General features: G+C 47.6%; 1 protein-coding gene across 2 annotated transcripts in view; it reads right to left on the bottom strand.

Annotated features, from left to right (window-relative positions):
* The window catches only part of LOC129828556 (CSC1-like protein 2), a 60,448-nt gene extending 40,870 nt beyond the window's left edge, over nucleotides 1-19,578 (bottom strand). Inside the window, exons 1-7 of one of the 2 annotated variants that reach the window (XM_055889579.1) lie at nucleotides 18,699-19,578; nucleotides 18,198-18,306; nucleotides 17,271-17,341; nucleotides 7,164-7,244; nucleotides 6,513-6,636; nucleotides 4,428-4,561; nucleotides 3,703-3,840 (exon numbers count right to left, since the gene is read on the bottom strand). In XM_055889579.1, the coding sequence (XP_055745554.1) occupies nucleotides 3,703-3,840; nucleotides 4,428-4,561; nucleotides 6,513-6,636; nucleotides 7,164-7,244; nucleotides 17,271-17,341; nucleotides 18,198-18,242 (593 nt within the window). In that variant the 5' untranslated portion in view covers nucleotides 18,243-18,306; nucleotides 18,699-19,578. Of the gene's footprint in view, nucleotides 1-3,702; nucleotides 3,841-4,427; nucleotides 4,562-6,512; nucleotides 6,637-7,163; nucleotides 7,245-17,270; nucleotides 17,342-17,472; nucleotides 17,529-18,197; nucleotides 18,307-18,698 lie in introns of those variants that run through there. The other variant, XM_055889578.1, reaches the window with a different exon arrangement.
* Between the last annotated feature and the right edge of the window lie 823 nt (nucleotides 19,579-20,401).

The following is a 20,401-nucleotide window of genomic DNA, read 5'->3' as shown; positions in this document are numbered from 1 at the left end:
ACCTCAACTTGCTCAATTTCCACATTATTTATTACAATATTTAGATTAGGTTTTCGTGAATGATTTGTACTCTTTCATTATCTGGTCAGATATATTTGGATGTGTAGTGCCAGCGTTTGTTGCTAGCATGTGATGCCTAACTTCGCTAATCTTGCCAATTAACAAAAGTATTTAAGTAGTTTGCAATATCAGTGGGTTATGTGATTAATGAGCAATCCGATTCAATGAATGATGGAGCTGAGTTTGCCTTTTTGCCCAAAATGTAATTGAAGGAGCTCCAAAACTTTTTTACTACCATTCTTTTATCATTTATCTTAGTTTCATAGTTTAGTTTCTCCTTCTATTTATTCAGTTTAGTCACATGATTTCTCAATTTGCCAATCGGTTGTGCAGCCAGACTTATTTTCCATTCCTTTTGCCTCGTCCCTCTCAACCACACAATTGTTCAATTCCTCATCAGTCCATGGGTATTTAACAGTTTTTACAGTCATTTTCTTAATGGGTGTGTGTTTATCAGTAACTGGAATACACAATTTCATAAATGTGTCAAGTGCAGCGTCTGGTTGCTCCTCATTACACACCACAGACCAGCAACTATTCTTTACATCAATAACATAGGAATCACTACAAAACGTGACCTCTTATACACTATATTAGGCCCAGCCTTTGGAACTGTGGTTTTCCTAGATATGGCTACTATATTGTGATCAATACATCTGATGGATCTGGATACTGCTTTCAAGTACATTTCTGCAGCATTAGTAAAGACGTGATAAATATATGTTGATGATTTCATTCCTGTGCTGTTTGTAACTACCCTGGTAGGTTGACTGATAACCTGAACCAGGTTGCAGGCACTGGTTACAGTTTGAAACATTCTCTTGAGTGGGGCAACTTGATGAATATTTAAATCACCCAGAAAATATACCTCTCTGTTGATATCACATACATTATCAAGCATTTCATACATATTATCCAGATACTGACTGTTAGCACTTGGTGGTCTATAGCAGCTTCCCACCAGAATGGGCTTTAGGTGAGGCAGATAAACCTGTAGACATATTACTTCAACAGTATTTAACATTAGATCGTCTCTAAGATTTACAGGAATGTGGTTCTGAATATAAACAGCAACACCTCCACCTTTGGCATTTCTGTATTTTCTGTAGATGTTATAACCATGTATATACCTATCACTGTACCATCAAAGGTGTTATCGAAGTGCATTTCAGAGATAGTCAGAATATGAACGTCCTCTGTTACGAGCAAGTTATTGATTTCATGAACCCTGTTTAAGCTACATATGTTAACGTGGGCCATTTTTAGCACTTTTCTGTGATGCTTGCTTGTTTTCATTGGTAGACATGCTCAGGTTGTTTATGTTAGTTTAGGGTGAGCTGCACACCGTGGACTTCCTGCTAGGACACACCGCCTCAGTGTTAACAGGGTGAGCTGCACACCGTGGACTTCCTGCTAGGACACACCGCCTCAGTGTTAACAGGGTGAGCTGCACACCGTGGACTTCCTGCTAGGACACACCGCCTCAGTGTTAACAGGGTGAGCTGCACACAGTGGTCTTCCTATAGGACACACCGCCTCAGTGCTAACAGGGTGAGCTGCACACCGTGGACTTCCTGTTAGGACACACCACCTCAGTGTTAACAGGGTGAGCTGCACACCGTGGACTTCCTGCTAGGACACACCACCTCAGTGTTAACAGGGTGAGCTGCACACCGTGGACTTCCTGCTAGGACACACCGCCTCAGTGTTAACAGGGTGAGCTGCACACCGTGGACTTCCTGCTAGGACACACCGCCTCAGTGTTAACAGGGTGAGCTGCACACAGTGGTCTTCCTATAGGACACACCGCCTCAGTGCTAACAGGGTGAGCTGCACACCGTGGACTTCCTGTTAGGACACACCACCTCAGTGTTAACAGGGTGAGCTGCACACCGTGGACTTCCTGCTAGGACACACCACCTCAGTGCTAACAGGGTGAGCTGCACACAGTGGACTTCCTGCTAGGACACACCACCTCAGTGTTAACAGGGTGAGCTGCACACAGTGGACTTCCTGTTAGGGCACACCACCTCAGTGCTAACAGGGTGAGCTGCACACAGTGGACTTCCTGTTAGGGCACACCACCTCAGTGCTAACAGGGTGAGCTGCACACAGTGGACTTCCTGTTAGGGCACACCACCTCAGTGCTAACAGGGTGAGCTGCACACAGTGGACTTCCTGTTAGGGCACACCACCTCAGTGCTAACAGGGTGAGCTGCACACCGTGGACTTCCTGCTAGGACACACCACCTCAGTGCTAACAGGGTGAGCTGCACACCGTGGACTTCCTGCTAGGGCACACCACCTCAGTGCTAACAGGGTGAGCTGCACACCGTGGACTTCCTGCTAGGGCACACCGCCTCAGTGCTAACAGGGTGAGCTGCACACCGTGGTCTTCCTACTAGGGCACACCGCCTCAGTGCTAACAGTGGACTTCCTACTAGGGCACACCGCCTCAGTGCTAACAGTGGACTTCCTACTAGGGCACACCGCCTCAGTGTTAACAGGGTGAGCTGCACACCGTGGACTTCCTGCTAGGACACACCGCCTCAGGGCTAACAGTGGACTTCCTGCTAGGGCACACCGCCTCAGTGCTAACAGTGGACTTCCTACTAGGGCACACCGCCTCAGTGTTAACAGGGTGAGCTGCACACCGTGGACTTCCTACTAGGGCACACCACCTCAGTGTTAACAGGGTGAGCTGCACACAGTGGTCTTCCTATAGGACACACCACCTCAGTGTTAACAGTGGTCTTCCTATAGGACACACCACCTCAGTGTTAACAGTGGTCTTCCTACTAGGACACACCACCTCAGTGTTAACAGTGGTCTTCCTATAGGACACACCACCTCAGTGTTAACAGTGGTCTTCCTACTAGGACACACCACCTCAGTGCTAACAGGGTGAGCTACACACAGTGGACTTCCTACTAGGGCACACCACCTCAGTGCTAACAGGGTGAGCTGCACACAGTGGACTTCCTGCTAGGACACACCACCTCAGTGCTAACAGGGTGAGCTGCACACAGTGGACTTCCTGCTAGGACACACCACCTCAGTGTTAACAGGGTGAGCTGCACACAGTGGTCTTCCTATAGGACACACCACCTCAGTGTTAACAGTGGTCTTCCTACTAGGACACACCACCTCAGTGTTAACAGGGTGAGCTGCACACAGTGGACTTCCTGCTAGGACACACCACCTCAGTGTTAACAGTGGTCTTCCTACTAGGACACACCACCTCAGTGTTAACAGTGGTCTTCCTACTAGGACACACCACCTCAGTGTTAACAGTGGTCTTCCTACTAGGACACACCACCTCAGTGCTAACAGTATAACTCTAGTTCATAGGCTCATGATTACTGCATATAATAGCTGTAGGATCAGTAGAGGCATTCAGGGCCGTTAGAGGGACATAAATTAAGTTACTTGCATTGTGTCTTCCAGCGCCGCTGGGATAATGTACATTTGGTGCAGATTTATGACGACTCATTGTCACAATGGTAGGGATTAGCTGAGCTGGTCTTGGATCATTGATAAGTCATTGTCTCAACACAGCCTTGAAAATGCTGTGAGAGGATCCAGGAACCCAAATGATTTGGTAGGATCCCATCCTCTGCGTGTGTGTGTGTTAATTCTCACCAGTAGACGTTCTGTGGGTCTGGTGCGTAGCCGACCGTCCAGGAGTACGTGTGAAGGTGCTGGCTGAAGGAGGAAGACTTGGGTTCCCTCTGACAGTGGCAGCCCTGACACTTACACGCATTGTAGTCCTTCAGGATTCTGAACAGGGAAACATTTAGGAAGATGACTTGATTTATGGTTACCAGACGCACAAAAAGGACAAACCTTGATTTCCAGCTTTCTCACATTCATTCTAATATCAGAGTGATGAACGAGACTTGGAAGAATGGGAATTAGAGACTACAAAAACGCTACCATTCCCGCTAACGCTACCATTCCCGCTGACGCTACCATTCCCGCTGACGCTACCATTCCCGCTAACGCTACCATTCCCGCTGACGCTACCATTCCCGCTGACGCTACCATTCCCGCTGACGCTACCATTCCCACTAAACGCTACCATTCCCGCTGACGCTACCATTCCAGCTGACGCTACCATTCCCGCTAACGCTACCATTCCCGCTAACGCTACCATTCCCGCTAACGCTACCATTCCCGCTGACGCTACCATTCCCGCTGACGCTACCATTCCCGCTAACGCTACCACTCCCGCTAACGCTACCATTCCCGCTAACGCTACCATTCCCGCTAACGCTACCATTCCCACTAAACATCTCAGTCCTTTTATTTCTGTCACAAATTCACACACACTCACTCTCCCTCGGGACACAAACACACTCTCTTACATGGCGGTCATGGCTTCGTTCTGGAAGGTAACGAAGGCCATTCCCAATGGTTTACTGTTAACCTTCTCCTTCTCCCTCCTGTACTCCTCCTTCAGCTTGGACTCCAGCTTGGTGTAGTAACTCACTGCCTCCTCCTGTAGAATAGAGATGGTTAGTTAGGGGACCTCCAGCTTGGTGTAGTAACTCACTGCCTTCTGTAGGATAGAGATGGTTAGTTAGGGGACCTCCTAGGCTAGGCTAGTTATGGGCTGGACACCTAGCCTAGACCTCTGGGCTATGGGCTGGACACCTAGCCTAGACCTCTGGGTTAGGGGTTGGACACCTAGCCTAGACCTCTGGGTTATGGGCTAGGGGTTGGACACCTAGCCTAGACCTCTGGGTTAGGGGTTGGACACCTAGCCTAGACCTCTGGGTTATGGGCTAGGGGTTGGACACCTAGCCTAGACCTCTGGGTTAGGGGTTGGACACCTAGCCTAGACCTCTGGGTTATGGGCTAGAAGTTGGACACCTAGCCTAGACCTCTGGGTTAGGGGCTGGACACCTAGCCTAGACCTCTGGGTTAGGGGTTGGACACCTAGCCTAGACCTCTGGGTTAGGGGTTGGACACCTAGCCTAGACCTCTGGGTTAGGGGTTGGACACCTAGCCTAGACCTCTGGGTTAGGGGTTGGACACCTAGCCTAGACCTCTGGGTTAGGGGCTAGGGGTTGGACACCTAGCCTAGACCTCTGGGTTAGGGGTTGGACACCTAGCCTAGACCTCTGGGTTAGGGGTTGGACACCTAGCCTAGACCTCTGGGTTAGGGGTTGGACACCTAGCCTAGACCTCTGGGTTATGGGCTAGGGGTTGGACACCTAGCCTAGACCTCTAGGTTATGGGCTAGGGGCTGGACACCTAGCCTAGACCTCTAGGTTATGGGCTAGGGGCTGGACACCTAGCCTAGACCTCTGGGTTATGGGCTGGACACCTAGTCTAGACCTCTGGGTTATGGGCTAGGGGTTGGACACCTAGCCTAGACCTCTGGGTTAGGGGTTGGACACCTAGCCTAGACCTCTGGGTTAGGGGTTGGACACCTAGCCTAGACCTCTGGGTTAGGGGTTGGACACCTAGCCTAGACCTCTGGGTTAGGGGTTGGACACCTAGCCTAGACCTCTGGGTTAGGGGTTGGACACCTAGCCTAGACCTCTGGGTTAGGGGTTGGACACCTAGCCTAGACCTCTGGGTTATGGGCTAGGGGTTGGACACCTAGCCTAGACCTCTGGGTTAGGGGTTGGACACCTAGCCTAGACCTCTGGGTTAGGGGTTGGACACCTAGCCTAGACCTCTGGGTTAGGGGTTGGACACCTAGCCTAGACCTCTGGGTTATGGGCTAGGGGTTGGACACCTAGCCTAGACCTCTAGGTTATGGGCTAGGGGCTGGACACCTAGCCTAGACCTCTAGGTTATGGGCTAGGGGCTGGACACCTAGCCTAGACCTCTGGGTTATGGGCTGGACACCTAGTCTAGACCTCTGGGTTATGGGCTAGGGGGTGGACACCTAGCCTAGACCTCTGGGTTATGGGCTAGGGGGTGGACACCTAGCCTAGACCTCTGGGTTAGGGGTTGGACACCTAGCCTAGACCTCTGGGTTAGGGGCTGGACACCTAGCCTAGACCTCTGGGTTATGGGCTGGACACCTAGCCTAGACCTCTGGGTTATGGGCTGGACACCTAGCCTAGACCTCTGGGTTAGGGGTTGGACACCTAGCCTAGACCTCTGGGTTATGGGCTGGACACCTAGCCTAGACCTCTGGGTTAGGGGTTGGACACCTAGCCTAGACCTCTGGGTTAGGGGCTGGACACCTAGCCTAGACCTCTGGGTTATGGGCTAGGGGCTGGACACCTAGCCTAGACCTCTGGGTTAGGGGTTGGACACCTAGCCTAGACCTCTGGGTTAGGGGTTGGACACCTAGCCTAGACCTCTGGGTTAGGGGTTGGACACCTAGCCTAGACCTCTGGGTTATGGGCTAGGGGTTGGACACCTAGCCTAGACTCTCAGATCTAGGGGGTATGTCTCTGGTATAATTTGAGATTCAGGGTAGGTCTTACCTGCTCACAGCCCTTGATGATACAGCAGCAGAGGTGACCACAGGGTTTGGGGTTGATCATGGTAGGGATGTGCTCCTTGGACTGCAGGTCTGTAAAGAACTTCTTGCTACGCGCGGTCTTCTTCCTGTTTACAGAACACATGATCACATCACATGACCAGATACACAGATCATTGGACAAATGAGTGTTGCTCAAAGAGGTCTCATCTTTGAATCTGTGTCATGACGGCGTCTGTGACAGCACGGGCCGTTAAGACCATCTCCATTTTAAAGTAGTCCATTTTTTGTATTTTTCTTTGGTTGAAAAAAAGTGTAAATCTAAATAGTGGTGATTTAGCGCCACCTGCAGTGTTGGAGTACTGAACCAAATCATGTGTCATTTATACATTGTGGCCACTAGATGGCGGTGATATAACTTCAAGCCATTTACAAACCATAGTACCCCATTTGAAAAACAAAAAAAAATATCTGATCATTGGCTGACCGCTCCCGACCTATAGAAATCCCCAACAAGTTGACTACTTTAAAATGGTGGAATCCCTCAATGTCAATGTCCATGCCAACAACAACAAAAAAAAACGTGTTATATCCGAAGTTGAGTCCTGTGGTATTGCTACAGACAGTGACACAGTCAAGCAGAGAAACGACTTACCTTTCTGAGTTGAGGGACATTAGCTTGGCCACATCGTAGCAGATACGAGCCTCTAGAACGCAACAGTTTTCATAGGCCTGTCTGTACGGAGAGAGAGAGAGACAAGACGGAAGAGACACAGAAGAGATGGAAAGATTAAAGGTATGGACACGTAGCAGTCTGTATGTAGAAGTCTACAGCAGGTCCCTCAAACCCCCTCGCTGGCTAAAGTCTCTCTGATGTCTCAGTGCTATAATATAATCGCCATTGAGCAGACGCTTAGTCACGCGTGAATCATTCCCCCCCCCCCCCCGTGTGGGTTGCGCCTGCGGGAATTGAACCAACGACCCTTGACGTTTGCCCAGCACCATGCTCTACCGACTGAGGGACACATGTATCACAGACATAGAAATAGAATGACTAGAACAGGGGGGGTCCTCAGTACGCACATTAAGTACACAGGAGGTCAAAGGTTAAACTCCACACCACTTTACAACCTCATTACCTCCAACAGTGTCAACAAACAAACACGTCACATTTCTATGTTTGGTCTACCTGATGACATCGGCAGAAAGGTAAACACATCATGAGATTGGCAGTGATGTGTTTTATATATATAGACTCTGGTTTGGTGCTGAGAAAATGGACAGGAACATGATGATTTATATATAGACTCTGGTTTGGTGCTGAGATAATGGACAGGAACATGGTGTCATATATAGACTCTGGTTTGGTGCTGAGATAATGGACAGGAACATGGTGTCATATATAGACTCTGGTTTGGTGCTGAGATAATGGACAGGAACATGGTGTTTTATATATAGACTCTGGTTTGGTGCTGAGATAATGGACAGGAACATGGTGTTTTATATATAGACTCTGGTTTGGTGCTGAGATAATGAACAGGAACATGGTGTTTTATATATAGACTCTGGTTTGGTGCTGAGATAATGGACAGGAACATGGTGTTTTATATATAGACTCTGGTTTGGTGCTGAGATAATGGACAGAAAAATGGTGTTTTATATATAGACTCTGGTTTGGTGCTGAGATAATGGACAGAAACATGATGATTTATATATAGACTCTGGTTTGGTGCTGAGATAATGGACAGAAACATGTCATATATATAGACTCTGGTTTGGTGCTGAGATAATGGACAGAAACATGATGTCATATATAGACTCTGGTTTGGTGCTGAGATAATGGACAGGAACATGGTGTTTTATATATAGACTCTGGTTTGGTGCTGAGATAATGGACAGAAACATGTCATATATAGACTCTGGTTTGGTGCTGAGATAATGGACAGAAACATGATGTCATATATAGACTCTGGTTTGGTGCTGAGATAATGGACAGGAACATGGTGTTTTATATATAGACTCTGGTTTGGTGCTGAGATAATGGACAGGAACATGATGATTTATATATAGACTCTGGTTTGGTGCTGAGATAATGAACAGGAACATGGTGTTTTATATATAGACTCTGGTTTGGTGCTGAGATAATGAACAGGAACATGGTGTCATATATATAGACTCTGGTTTGGTGCTGAGATAATGGACAGAAACATGGTGTTTTATATATAGACTCTGGTTTGGTGCTGAGATAATGAACAAGAGGTTGAAAAGTGGTGGAGTTGCCCTTTAATGTGAATGGCACTGTCTGTTCTAGTCATTCTGTTTCTATGGTCACAGTGACCACAGCCACTAACTATACAGGACGACAACACGATGACAGAGAAGTGGATTAGAATTCAAATACAAAGCCTTTCAAATTGAGGACATGATGCAACTTCCTTATTCTAGTGATCTAATGTTATCATCTTCACTGTTACACGACTGTAATCCAATGACATTTTATTACATCAAAACAATCAATTGTGTACCAATTACATTGGTATCCTGTCCTAAGATGTCACACGTGGGTCTCTCTCTCTCTCTGCAGACTACTGGCCATATCTCATGTGGGTCTCTGTCTCTCTCTCTCACTGGCTGAAGTCTCTCTCTCTCACTGGCTGAAGTCTCTCTCTCTCTCTCTCACTGGCTGAAGTCTCTCTCTCTCTCTCTCTCACTGGCTGAAGTCTCTCTCTCTCTCTCACTGGCTGAAGTCTCTCTCTCTCTCTCTCACTGGCTGAAGTCTCTCTCTCTCTCTCACTGGCTGAAGTCTCTCTCTCTCTCTCACTGGCTGAAGTCTCTCTCTCTCTCTCACTGGCTGAAGTCTCTCTCTCTCTCTCTCACTGGCTGAAGTCTCTCTCTCACTGGCTGAAGTCTCTCTCTCACTGGCTGAAGTCTCTCTCTCACTGGCTGAAGTCTCTCTCTCTCTCTCACTGGCTGAAGTCTCTCTCTCTCTCTCACTGGCTGAAGTCTCTCTCTCTCTCTCACTGGCTGAAGTCTCTCTCTCTCTCACTGGCTGAAGTCTCTCTCTCTCTCTCTGGCTGAAGTCTCTCTCTCTCTCTCTGGCTGAAGTCTCTCTCTCTCTCTCTCACTGGCTGAAGTCTCTCTCTCTCTCTCACTGGCTGAAGTCTCTCTCTCTCTCTCACTGGCTGAAGTCTCTCTCTCTCTCTCACTGGCTGAAGTCTCTCTCTCTCTCTCACTGGCTGAAGTCTCTCTCTCTCTCTCACTGGCTGAAGTCTCTCTCTCTCTCACTGGCTGAAGTCTCTCTCTCTCTCTCACTGGCTGAAGTCTCTCTCTCTCTCTCACTGGCTGAAGTCTCTCTCTCTCTCTCACTGGCTGAAGTCTCTCTCTCTCACTGGCTGAAGTCTCTCTCTCTCACTGGCTGAAGTCTCTCTCTCTCTCTCTCTCTCTCACTGGCTGAAGTCTCTCTCTCTCTCTCTCTCACTGGCTGAAGTCTCTCTCTCTCTCTCTCTCACTGGCTGAAGTCTCTCTCTCTCTCTCTCTCACTGGCTGAAGTCTCTCTCTCTCTCTCACTGGCTGAAGTCTCTCTCTCTCTCTCTCTCACTGGCTGAAGTCTCTCTCTCTCTCTCACTGGCTGAAGTCTCTCTCTCTCTCTCTCAATGGCTGAAGTCTCTCTCTCTCTCTCACTGGCTGAAGTCTCTCTCTCTCTCTCACTGGCTGAAGTCTCTCTCTTTCTCTCTCACTGGCTGAAGTCTCTCTCTCTCTCTCTCACTGGCTGAAGTCTCTCTCTCTCTCTCACTGGCTGAAGTCTCTCTCTCTCTCTCTCTCTCTCACACTGGCTGAAGTCTCTCTCTCTCTCTCTCTCACTGGCTGAAGTCTCTCTCTCTCTCTCTCTCACTGGCTGAAGTCTCTCTCTCTCTCTCTCTCACTGGCTGAAGTCTCTCTCTCTCTCACTGGCTGAAGTCTCTCTCTCTCTCAATGGCTGAAGTCTCTCTCTCTCTCTCACTGGCTGAAGTCTCTCTCTCTCTCTCACTGGCTGAAGTCTCTCTCTCTCTCACTGGCTGAAGTCTCTCTCTCTCTCTCTCACTGGCTGAAGTCTCTCTCTCTCTCACTGGCTGAAGTCTCTCTCTCTCTCTCTCTCTCTCACTGGCTGAAGTCTCTCTCTCTCTCTCACTGGTTGAAGTCTCTCTCTCTCTCACTGGCTGAAGTCTCTCTCTCTCTCTCTCTCACTGGCTGAAGTCTCTCTCTCTCTCTCTGGCTGAAGTCTCTCTCTCTCTCTCACTGGCTGAAGTCTCTCTCTCTCTCTCTCTCACTGGCTGAAGTCTCTCTCTCTCTCACTGGCTGAAGTCTCTCTCTCTCTCTCTCACTGGCTGAAGTCTCTCTCTCTCTCTCTCACTGGCTGAAGTCTCTCTCTCTCTCTCTCTCACTGGCTGAAGTCTCTCTCTCTCTCTCACTGGCTGAAGTCTCTCTCTCACTGGCTGAAGTCTCTCTCTCTCTCTCTCACTGGCTGAAGTCTCTCTCTCTCTCTCTCTCTCTCTCTCTCACTGGCTGAAGTCTCTCTCTCTCTCTCTCTCTCTCTCTCTCACTGGCTGAAGTCTCTCCCTCTCTCACTGGCTGAAGTCTCTCCCTCTCTCACTGGCTGAAGTCTCTCTCTCACTGGCTAAAGTCTCTCTCTCACTGGCTAAAGTCTCTCTCTCACTGGCTAAAGTCTCTCTCTCACTGGCTAAAGTCTCTCTCTCACTGGCTAAAGTCTCTCTCTCACTGGCTAAAGTCTCTCTCTCACTGGCTAAAGTCTCTCTCTCACTGGCTAAAGTCTCTCTCTCACTGGCTAAAGTCTCTCTCTCACTGGCTAAAGTCTCTCTCTCACTGGCTAAAGTCTCTCTCTCACTGGCTAAAGTCTCTCTCTCACTGGCTAAAGTCTCTCTCTCACTGGCTAAAGTCTCTCTCTCACTGGCTAAAGTCTCTCTCTCACTGGCTAAAGTCTCTCTCTCACTGGCTAAAGTCTCTCTCTCACTGGCTAAAGTCTCTCTCTCACTGGCTAAAGTCTCTCTCTCACTGGCTAAAGTCTCTCTCTCACTGGCTAAAGTCTCTCTCTCACTGGCTAAAGTCTCTCTCTCACTGGCTAAAGTCTCTCTCTCACTGGCTAAAGTCTCTCTCTCACTGGCTAAAGTCTCTCTCTCACTGGCTAAAGTCTCTCTCTCACTGGCTAAAGTCTCTCTCTCACTGGCTAAAGTCTCTCTCTCACTGGCTAAAGTCTCTCTCTCACTGGCTAAAGTCTCTCTCTCACTGGCTAAAGTCTCTCTCTCACTGGCTAAAGTCTCTCTCTCACTGGCTAAAGTCTCTCTCTCACTGGCTAAAGTCTCTCTCTCACTGGCTAAAGTCTCTCTCTCACTGGCTAAAGTCTCTCTCTCACTGGCTAAAGTCTCTCTCTCACTGGCTAAAGTCTCTCTCTCACTGGCTAAAGTCTCTCTCTCACTGGCTAAAGTCTCTCTCTCACTGGCTAAAGTCTCTCTCTCACTGGCTAAAGTCTCTCTCTCACTGGCTAAAGTCTCTCTCTCACTGGCTAAAGTCTCTCTCTCACTGGCTAAAGTCTCTCTCTCACTGGCTAAAGTCTCTCTCTCACTGGCTAAAGTCTCTCTCTCACTGGCTAAAGTCTCTCTCTCACTGGCTAAAGTCTCTCTCTCACTGGCTAAAGTCTCTCTCTCACTGGCTAAAGTCTCTCTCTCACTGGCTAAAGTCTCTCTCTCACTGGCTAAAGTCTCTCTCTCACTGGCTAAAGTCTCTCTCTCACTGGCTAAAGTCTCTCTCTCACTGGCTAAAGTCTCTCTCTCACTGGCTAAAGTCTCTCTCTCACTGGCTAAAGTCTCTCTCTCACTGGCTAAAGTCTCTCTCTCACTGGCTAAAGTCTCTCTCTCACTGGCTAAAGTCTCTCTCTCACTGGCTAAAGTCTCTCTCTCACTGGCTAAAGTCTCTCTCTCACTGGCTAAAGTCTCTCTCTCACTGGCTAAAGTCTCTCTCTCACTGGCTAAAGTCTCTCTCTCACTGGCTAAAGTCTCTCTCTCACTGGCTAAAGTCTCTCTCTCACTGGCTAAAGTCTCTCTCTCACTGGCTAAAGTCTCTCTCTCACTGGCTAAAGTCTCTCTCTCACTGGCTAAAGTCTCTCTCTCACTGGCTAAAGTCTCTCTCTCACTGGCTAAAGTCTCTCTCTCACTGGCTAAAGTCTCTCTCTCACTGGCTAAAGTCTCTCTCTCACTGGCTAAAGTCTCTCTCTCACTGGCTAAAGTCTCTCTCTCACTGGCTAAAGTCTCTCTCTCACTGGCTAAAGTCTCTCTCTCACTGGCTAAAGTCTCTCTCTCACTGGCTAAAGTCTCTCTCTCACTGGCTAAAGTCTCTCTCTCACTGGCTAAAGTCTCTCTCTCACTGGCTAAAGTCTCTCTCTCACTGGCTAAAGTCTCTCTCTCACTGGCTAAAGTCTCTCTCTCACTGGCTAAAGTCTCTCTCTCACTGGCTAAAGTCTCTCTCTCACTGGCTAAAGTCTCTCTCTCACTGGCTAAAGTCTCTCTCTCACTGGCTAAAGTCTCTCTCTCACTGGCTAAAGTCTCTCTCTCACTGGCTAAAGTCTCTCTCTCACTGGCTGAAGTCTCTCTCTCACTGGCTGAAGTCTCTCTCTCTCTCTCTCACTGGCTGAAGTCTCTCTCTCTCTCTCTCTCTCACTGGCTGAAGTCTCTCTCTCTCTCTCACTGGCTGAAGTCTCTCTCTCTCTCTCACTGGCTGAAGTCTCTCTCTCTCTCTCACTGGCTGAAGTCTCTCTCTCTCTCTCACTGGCTGAAGTCTCTCTCTCTCTCTCACTGGCTGAAGTCTCTCTCTCTCTCTCACTGGCTGAAGTCTCTCTCTCTCTCTCTCACTGGCTGAAGTCTCTCTCTCTCTCTCTCACTGGCTGAAGTCTCTCTCTCTCTCTCACTGGCTGAAGTCTCTCTCTCTCTCTCTCTCACTGGCTGAAGTCTCTCTCTCTCTCTCTCTCACTGGCTGAAGTCTCTCTCTCTCTCACTGGCTGAAGTCTCTCTCTCTCTCACTGGCTGAAGTCTCTCTCTCTCTCTCACTGGCTGAAGTCTCTCTCTTTCTCTCTCTCACTGGCTGAAGTCTCTCTCTCTCTCACTGGCTGATGTCTCTCTCTCTCTCTCACTGGCTGAAGTCTCTCTCTCTCAGTGGCTGAAGTCTCTCTCTCTCACTGGCTGAAGTCTCTCTCTCACTGGCTGAAGTCTCTCTCTCACTGGCTGAAGTCTCACAAGTGTGGGTCTTCACTCCTCTACATCTGAAGAGACAGACGAGGCTCCAGGAGAGAGAGGTTTTTCTGGAACACAGGAAGAGCCGGTCGTCTGCCGGGGGTGAACAACATTAGATGTAGTGTAATGCTATTTGGCCTGGCTAGCAGAAGGTGATCTAGCCATGACCAGGTTCCTCCCAGTGTGTGTCCCAGCCTCCTACAGCCTAACGCACGACTCACAGGATTCAGCTCATAGGCCTTTTGTGTTAGGAGCAATCACACAGATAGGCCTGCTATTGTCTGTATAGGGCTGGGACTCATGGACCAACACATACACACACACACACACACACACACATACACACACACCAGGGGTAGGGTCAGGACAAGTAAAGCCTTACCCAACTGACTAGGGAATGTGTTTCAATATAATGTAACCCTGTTAAGACAGACTCCTCCCAGACAGACTACATTAATGTAACCCTGTTAAGACAGACTCCTCCCAGACAGACTACATTAATGTAACCCTGTTAAGACAGACTCCTCCCAGACAGACTCCTCCCAGACAGACTCCTCCCAGACAGACTCCTCCCAGACAGACTCCTCCCAGACAGACTCCTCCCAGACAGACTCCTCCCAGACAGACTCCTCCCAGACAGACTCCTCCCAGACAGACTCCTCCCAGACAGACTCCTCCCAGACAGACTCCTCCCAGACAGACTACATTAATGTAACCCTGCTGGATTAGTATAGTTTTCCCCCAAGGGATACATTCTGAGAGAAACCATTCTGAGACTTGTGACATGAAATCATTGTTGTCAGCACTTACTCAGTGTTATCAGATACAGGAAACAGACAGCACTTACTCAGTGTTATCAGATACAGGAAACAGACAGCAATTACTCAGTGTTATCAGATACAGGAAACAGACAGCCCTTACTCAGTGTTATCAGATACAGGAAACAGACAGCACTTACTCAGTGTTATCAGATACAGGAAACAGACAGCACTTACTCAGTGTTATCAGATACAGGAAACAGACAGCCCTTACTCAGTGTTATCAGATACAGGAAACAGACAGCACTTACTCAGTGTTATCAGATACAGGAAACAGACAGCACTTACTCAGTGTTATCAGATACAGGAAACAGACAGCCCTTACTCAGTGTTATCAGATACAGGAAACAGACAGCACTTACTCAGTGTTATCAGATACAGGAAACAGACAGCACTTACTCAGTGTTATCAGATACAGGAAACAGACAGCACTTAGTGTTATCAGATACAGGAAACAGACAGCACTCAGTGTTATCAGATACAGGAAACAGACAGCACTTACTCAGTGTTATCAGATACAGGAAACAGACAGCACTTAGTGTTATCAGATACAGGAAACAGACAGCACTTACTCAGTGTTATCAGATACAGGAAACAGACAGCACTCAGTGTTATCAGATACAGGAAACAGACAGCACTTACTCAGTGTTATCAGATACAGGAAACAGACAGCACTTAGTGTTATCAGATACAGGAAACAGACAGCACTCAGTGTTATCAGATACAGGAAACAGACAGCACTTACTCAGTGTTATCAGATACAGGAAACAGACAGCACTCAGTGTTATCAGATACAGGAAACAGACAGCACTCAGTGTTATCAGATACAGGAAACAGACAGCACTTACTCAGTGTTATCAGATACAGGAAACAGACAGCACTCAGTGTTATCAGATACAGGAAACAGACAGCACTTACTCAGTGTTATCAGATACAGGAAACAGACAGCACTTACTCAGTGTTATCAGATACAGGAAACAGACAGCACTCAGTGTTATCAGATACAGGAAACAGACAGCACTTACTCAGTGTTATCAGATACAGGAAACAGACAGCACTTACTCAGTGTTATCAGATACAGGAAACAGACAGCACTTACTCAGTGTTATCAGATACAGGAAACAGACAGCACTTAGTGTTATCAGATACAGGAAACAGACAGCACTTAGTGTTATCAGATACAGGAAACAGACAGCACTTACTCAGTGTTATCAGATACAGGAAACAGACAGCACTCAGTGTTATCAGATACAGGAAACAGACAGCACTTACTCAGCGTTATCAGATACAGGAAACAGACAGCCCTTACTCAGCGTTATCAGATACAGGAAACAGACAGCACTCAGTGTTATCAGATACAGGAAACAGACAGCACTCAGTGTTATCAGATACAGGAAACAGACAGCACTTACTCAGTGTTATCAGATACAGGAAACAGACAGCACTTACTCAGTGTTATCAGATACAGGAAACAGACAGCACTTACTCAGTGTTATCAGATACAGGAAACAGACAGCACTCAGTGTTATCAGATACAGGAAACAGACAGCACTTACTCAGTGTTATCAGATACAGGAAACAGACAGCACTTAGTGTTATCAGATACAGGAAACAGACAGCACTCAGTGTTATCAGATACAGGAAACAGACAGCACTTACTCAGTGTTATCAGATACAGGAAACAGACAGCACTCAGTGTTATCAGATACAGGAAACAGACAGCACTCAGTGTTATCAGATACAGGAAACAGACAGCACTTACTCAGTGTTATCAGATACAGGAAACAGACAGCACTTACTCAGTGTTATCAGATACAGGAAACAGACAGCACTTACTCAGTGTTATCAGATACAGGAAACAGACAGCACTCAGTGTTATCAGATACAGGAAACAGACAGCACTTACTCAGCGTTATCAGATACAGGAAACAGACAGCCCTTACTCAGCGTTATCAGATACAGGAAACAGACAGCACTCAGTGTTATCAGATACAGGAAACAGACAGCACTCAGTGTTATCAGATACAGGAAACAGACAGCCCTTACTCAGTGTTATCAGATACAGGAAACAGACAGCCCTTACTCAGTGTTATCAGATACAGGAAACAGACAGCACTTACTCAGTGTTGCCAGATACAGGACACAGACAGCACTCAGTGTTATCAGATACAGGAAACAGACAGCCCTTACTCAGTGTTATCAGATACAGGAAACAGACAGCACTCAGTGTTATCAGATACAGGAAACAGACAGCACTTACTCAGTGTTGCCAGATACAGGAAACAGACAGCACTTACTCAGTGTTGCCAGATACAGGAAACAGACAGCACTTACTCAGTGTTATCAGATACAGGAAACAGACAGCACTTACTCAGTGTTGCCAGATACAGGAAACAGACAGCACTTACTCAGTGTTATCAGATACAGGAAACAGACAGCCCTTACTCAGTGTTATCAGATACAAGAAACAGACAGCCCTTACTCAGTGTTATCAGATACAGGAAACAGACAGCCCTTACTCAGTGTTATCAGATACAGGAAACAGACAGCACTTACTCAGTGTTATCAGATACAGGAAACAGACAGCCCTTACTCAGTGTTATCAGATACAGGAAACAGACAGCACTTACTCAGTGTTATCAGATACAGGAAACAGACAGCACTTACTCAAAGTGTTGCTTGATGTGCTTCTCCTCTGCATACTTGGAGATCCCGTTGACAAATAAAGTGCGTTTCACCTAGAAATAGAGAGAGAACAAATGAAGATACGTTGACCTGGTACATCTAGTATACAGCCTGCATACAGTGGAGTGATGTTTAGGAAATTGGAGGTGTGTGTGTGTGTGTGTGTGTGTGTTCCACCACCCACCAGATCGTCCTCTCTGTAGTGCATCTTGGAGGTGTGTGTGTGTGTGTGTGTGTGTGTTCCACCACCCACCAGATCGTCCTCTCTGTAGTGCATCTTGGAGGTGTGTGTGTGTGTGTGTGTGTGTGTTCCACCACCCACCAGATCGTCCTCTCTGTAGTGCATCTTGGAGGTGTGTGTGTGTGTGTGTGTGTGTGTGTGTGTGTGTTCCACCACCCACCAGATCGTCCTCTCTGTAGTGCATCTTGGAGGTGTGTGTGTGTGTGTGTGTGTGTGTGTGTTCCACCACCCACCAGATCGTCCTCTCTGTAGTGCATCTTGGAGGTGTGTGTGTGTGTGTGTGTGTGTGTGTGTTCCACCACCCACCAGATCGTCCTCTCTGTAGTGCATCTTGGAGGTGTGTGTGTGTGTGTGTGTGTGTGTTCCACCACCCACCAGATCGTCCTCTCTGTAGTGCATCTTGGAGGTGTGTGTGTGTGTGTGTGTGTGTGTTCCACCACCCACCAGATCGTCCTCTCTGTAGTGCATCTTGGAGGTGTGTGTGTGTGTGTGTGTGTGTGTTCCACCACCCACCAGATCGTCCTCTCTGTAGTGCATCTTGGAGGTGTGTGTGTGTGTGTGTGTGTGTGTGTGTGTGTGTGTGTGTGTGTGTGTGTGTGTGTGTGTGTGTGTGTGTGTGTGTGTGTGTGTGTGTGTGTGTGTGTGTGTGTGTGTGTTCCACCACCCACCAGATCGTCCTCTCTGTAGTGCATCTTGGAGGTGTGTCGTCTCATGCTGTACACGGTCAGCAACAGGTAAAGGAACGCAAAGGTGGTGTGGAGCCACAGCAGCGTGTTACTGTGAGGGGGGAGACAGGCAGACACACAGACACACAGAGGTAGACAGACAGTCAGATAGACAGTCAGATAGACAGACAGACAGACAGTTAGTCAGACAGACAGTCAGATAGACAGACAGATAGACATACAGTTAGTCAGACAGACAGATAGATACAGACAGGCAGACAGAGAGACAGGCAGACAGAGACAGGCAGACAGAGACAGGCAGACAGAGACAGGCAGACAGAGACAGGCAGACAGAGACAGGCAGACAGAGACAGGCAGACAGAGACAGGCAGACAGAGACAGGCAGACAGACAGATAGATACAGACAGACAGACAGACAGACAGACAGAAACCATTCCTTCTGTAATCGGAACCTTCATAAAGCCCTAATTTAGAATCACTCACTTGGCATCCAGATTGGCTAAAGTGGTGCGCCCAAAACTGTAGGCATCATTTTCTGTGTGGGGACAAACACGGTCGGGTTAGAGGGTAGAAACAGTAGAATAACAGGACATTACGCGTGTCTGTTGAAGCATACGTTCTAGTTCATTATATTTCTATGGGTGGGTTATTGAATGTGAATGTACGTTCTAGTTCATTATATTTCTATGGGTGGGTTATTGAATGTGAATGTACGTTCTAGTTCATTATATTTCTATGGGTGGGTTATTGAATGTGAATGTACGTTCTAGTTCATTATATTTCTATGGGTGGGTTATTGAATGTGAATGTACGTTCTAGTTCATTATATTTCTATGGGTGGGTTATTGAATGTGAATGTACGTTCTAGTTCATTATATTTCTATGGGTGGGTTTTTGAATGTGAATGTACGTTCTAGTTCATTATATTTCTACGGGTGGGTTTCAGCATCTTTGTCTTTAGAGGAGGTTGTGGTGGTTTCTGATTTTTATATGAAAATGAGGAAATGAATCAACAAGGAGCTGATTCAACTCATGTGATACACAGAATATATTTAAAATGGCTTCAGTCCAATCTGCCCTGCGTGACCCCAGCCTTTTCTACACAGGAGAACATTGATAGTAATTAATGGTGGTTTGTCTATAATCTAATAACACCACTTCTTAAAGGAAAGGAGATGGATTGGGGATAAGGCCCTAAGATAGACCAGCATCCTGTTCAGGGGGTGTCCTGGTACATCAAGCTGTCTCACTACAGAAACAGGAGATAGACTAGTGTCCTGTCCAGGAGGTGTCCTGGTACATCAAGCTGTCTCACTACAGAAACAGGAGATAGACTAGTGTCCTGTCCAGGGGGATGTACTGGTACATCAAGCTGTCTCACTACAGAAACAGGAGATAGACTAGTGTCCTGTCCAGGGGGATGTACTGGTACATCAAGCTGTCTCACTACAGAAACAGGAGATAGACTAGTGTCCTGTTCAGGGGGTGTCCTGTACATCAAGCTGTCTCACTACAGGAACAGGAGATAGACTAGTGTCCTGTCCAGGTGTGTCCTGGTACATCAAGCTGTCTCACTACAGAAACAGGAGATAGACTAGTGTCCTGTCCAGGGGGTGTCCTGTTCATCAAGCTGTCTCACTACAGAAACAGGAGATAGACTAGTGTCCTGTCCAGGGGGTGTCCTGGTACATCAAGCTGTCTCACTACAGAAACAGGAGATAGACTAGTGTCCTGGTACATCAAGCTGTCTCACTACAGAAACAGGAGATAGACTAGTGTCCTGTCCAGGGGGTGTCCATCAAGCTGTCTCACTACAGAAACAGGAGATAGACTAGTGTCCTGTCCAGGGGGTGTCCTGGTACATCAAGCTGTCTCACTACAGAAACAGGAGATAGACTAGTGTCCTGTCCAGGGGGGTCTAGTGTAGCGAAATGCTTTGTAGATGGGAAAATACAACGACCCCTTGAGCCACCGAAGTTAAAATAGATACAGTTCAATCTATAACAACAAACTGAAAGACCTATAAACCCAAACCGATCTGAACTAAACAACTTCTGAAGTGAAGGACTCCTGATGACGACTAGGGGTGCATCCCAAAATGGCACCCTATTCTCTAGCCACTGCACTGCTTTAACAAGGGCCCATCGGGAAACCGACAGGGCCCTGATCAAAACAAGTGCACAACA

The sequence above is a fragment of the Salvelinus fontinalis genome, chromosome 30 (genome assembly GCF_029448725.1).
Source record: "Salvelinus fontinalis isolate EN_2023a chromosome 30, ASM2944872v1, whole genome shotgun sequence".
NCBI lineage: Eukaryota > Metazoa > Chordata > Actinopteri > Salmoniformes > Salmonidae > Salvelinus > Salvelinus fontinalis.
The sequence above is the reverse complement of the archived record's forward strand: the minus strand, read 5'-3'. Positions and strand labels throughout refer to the sequence as shown.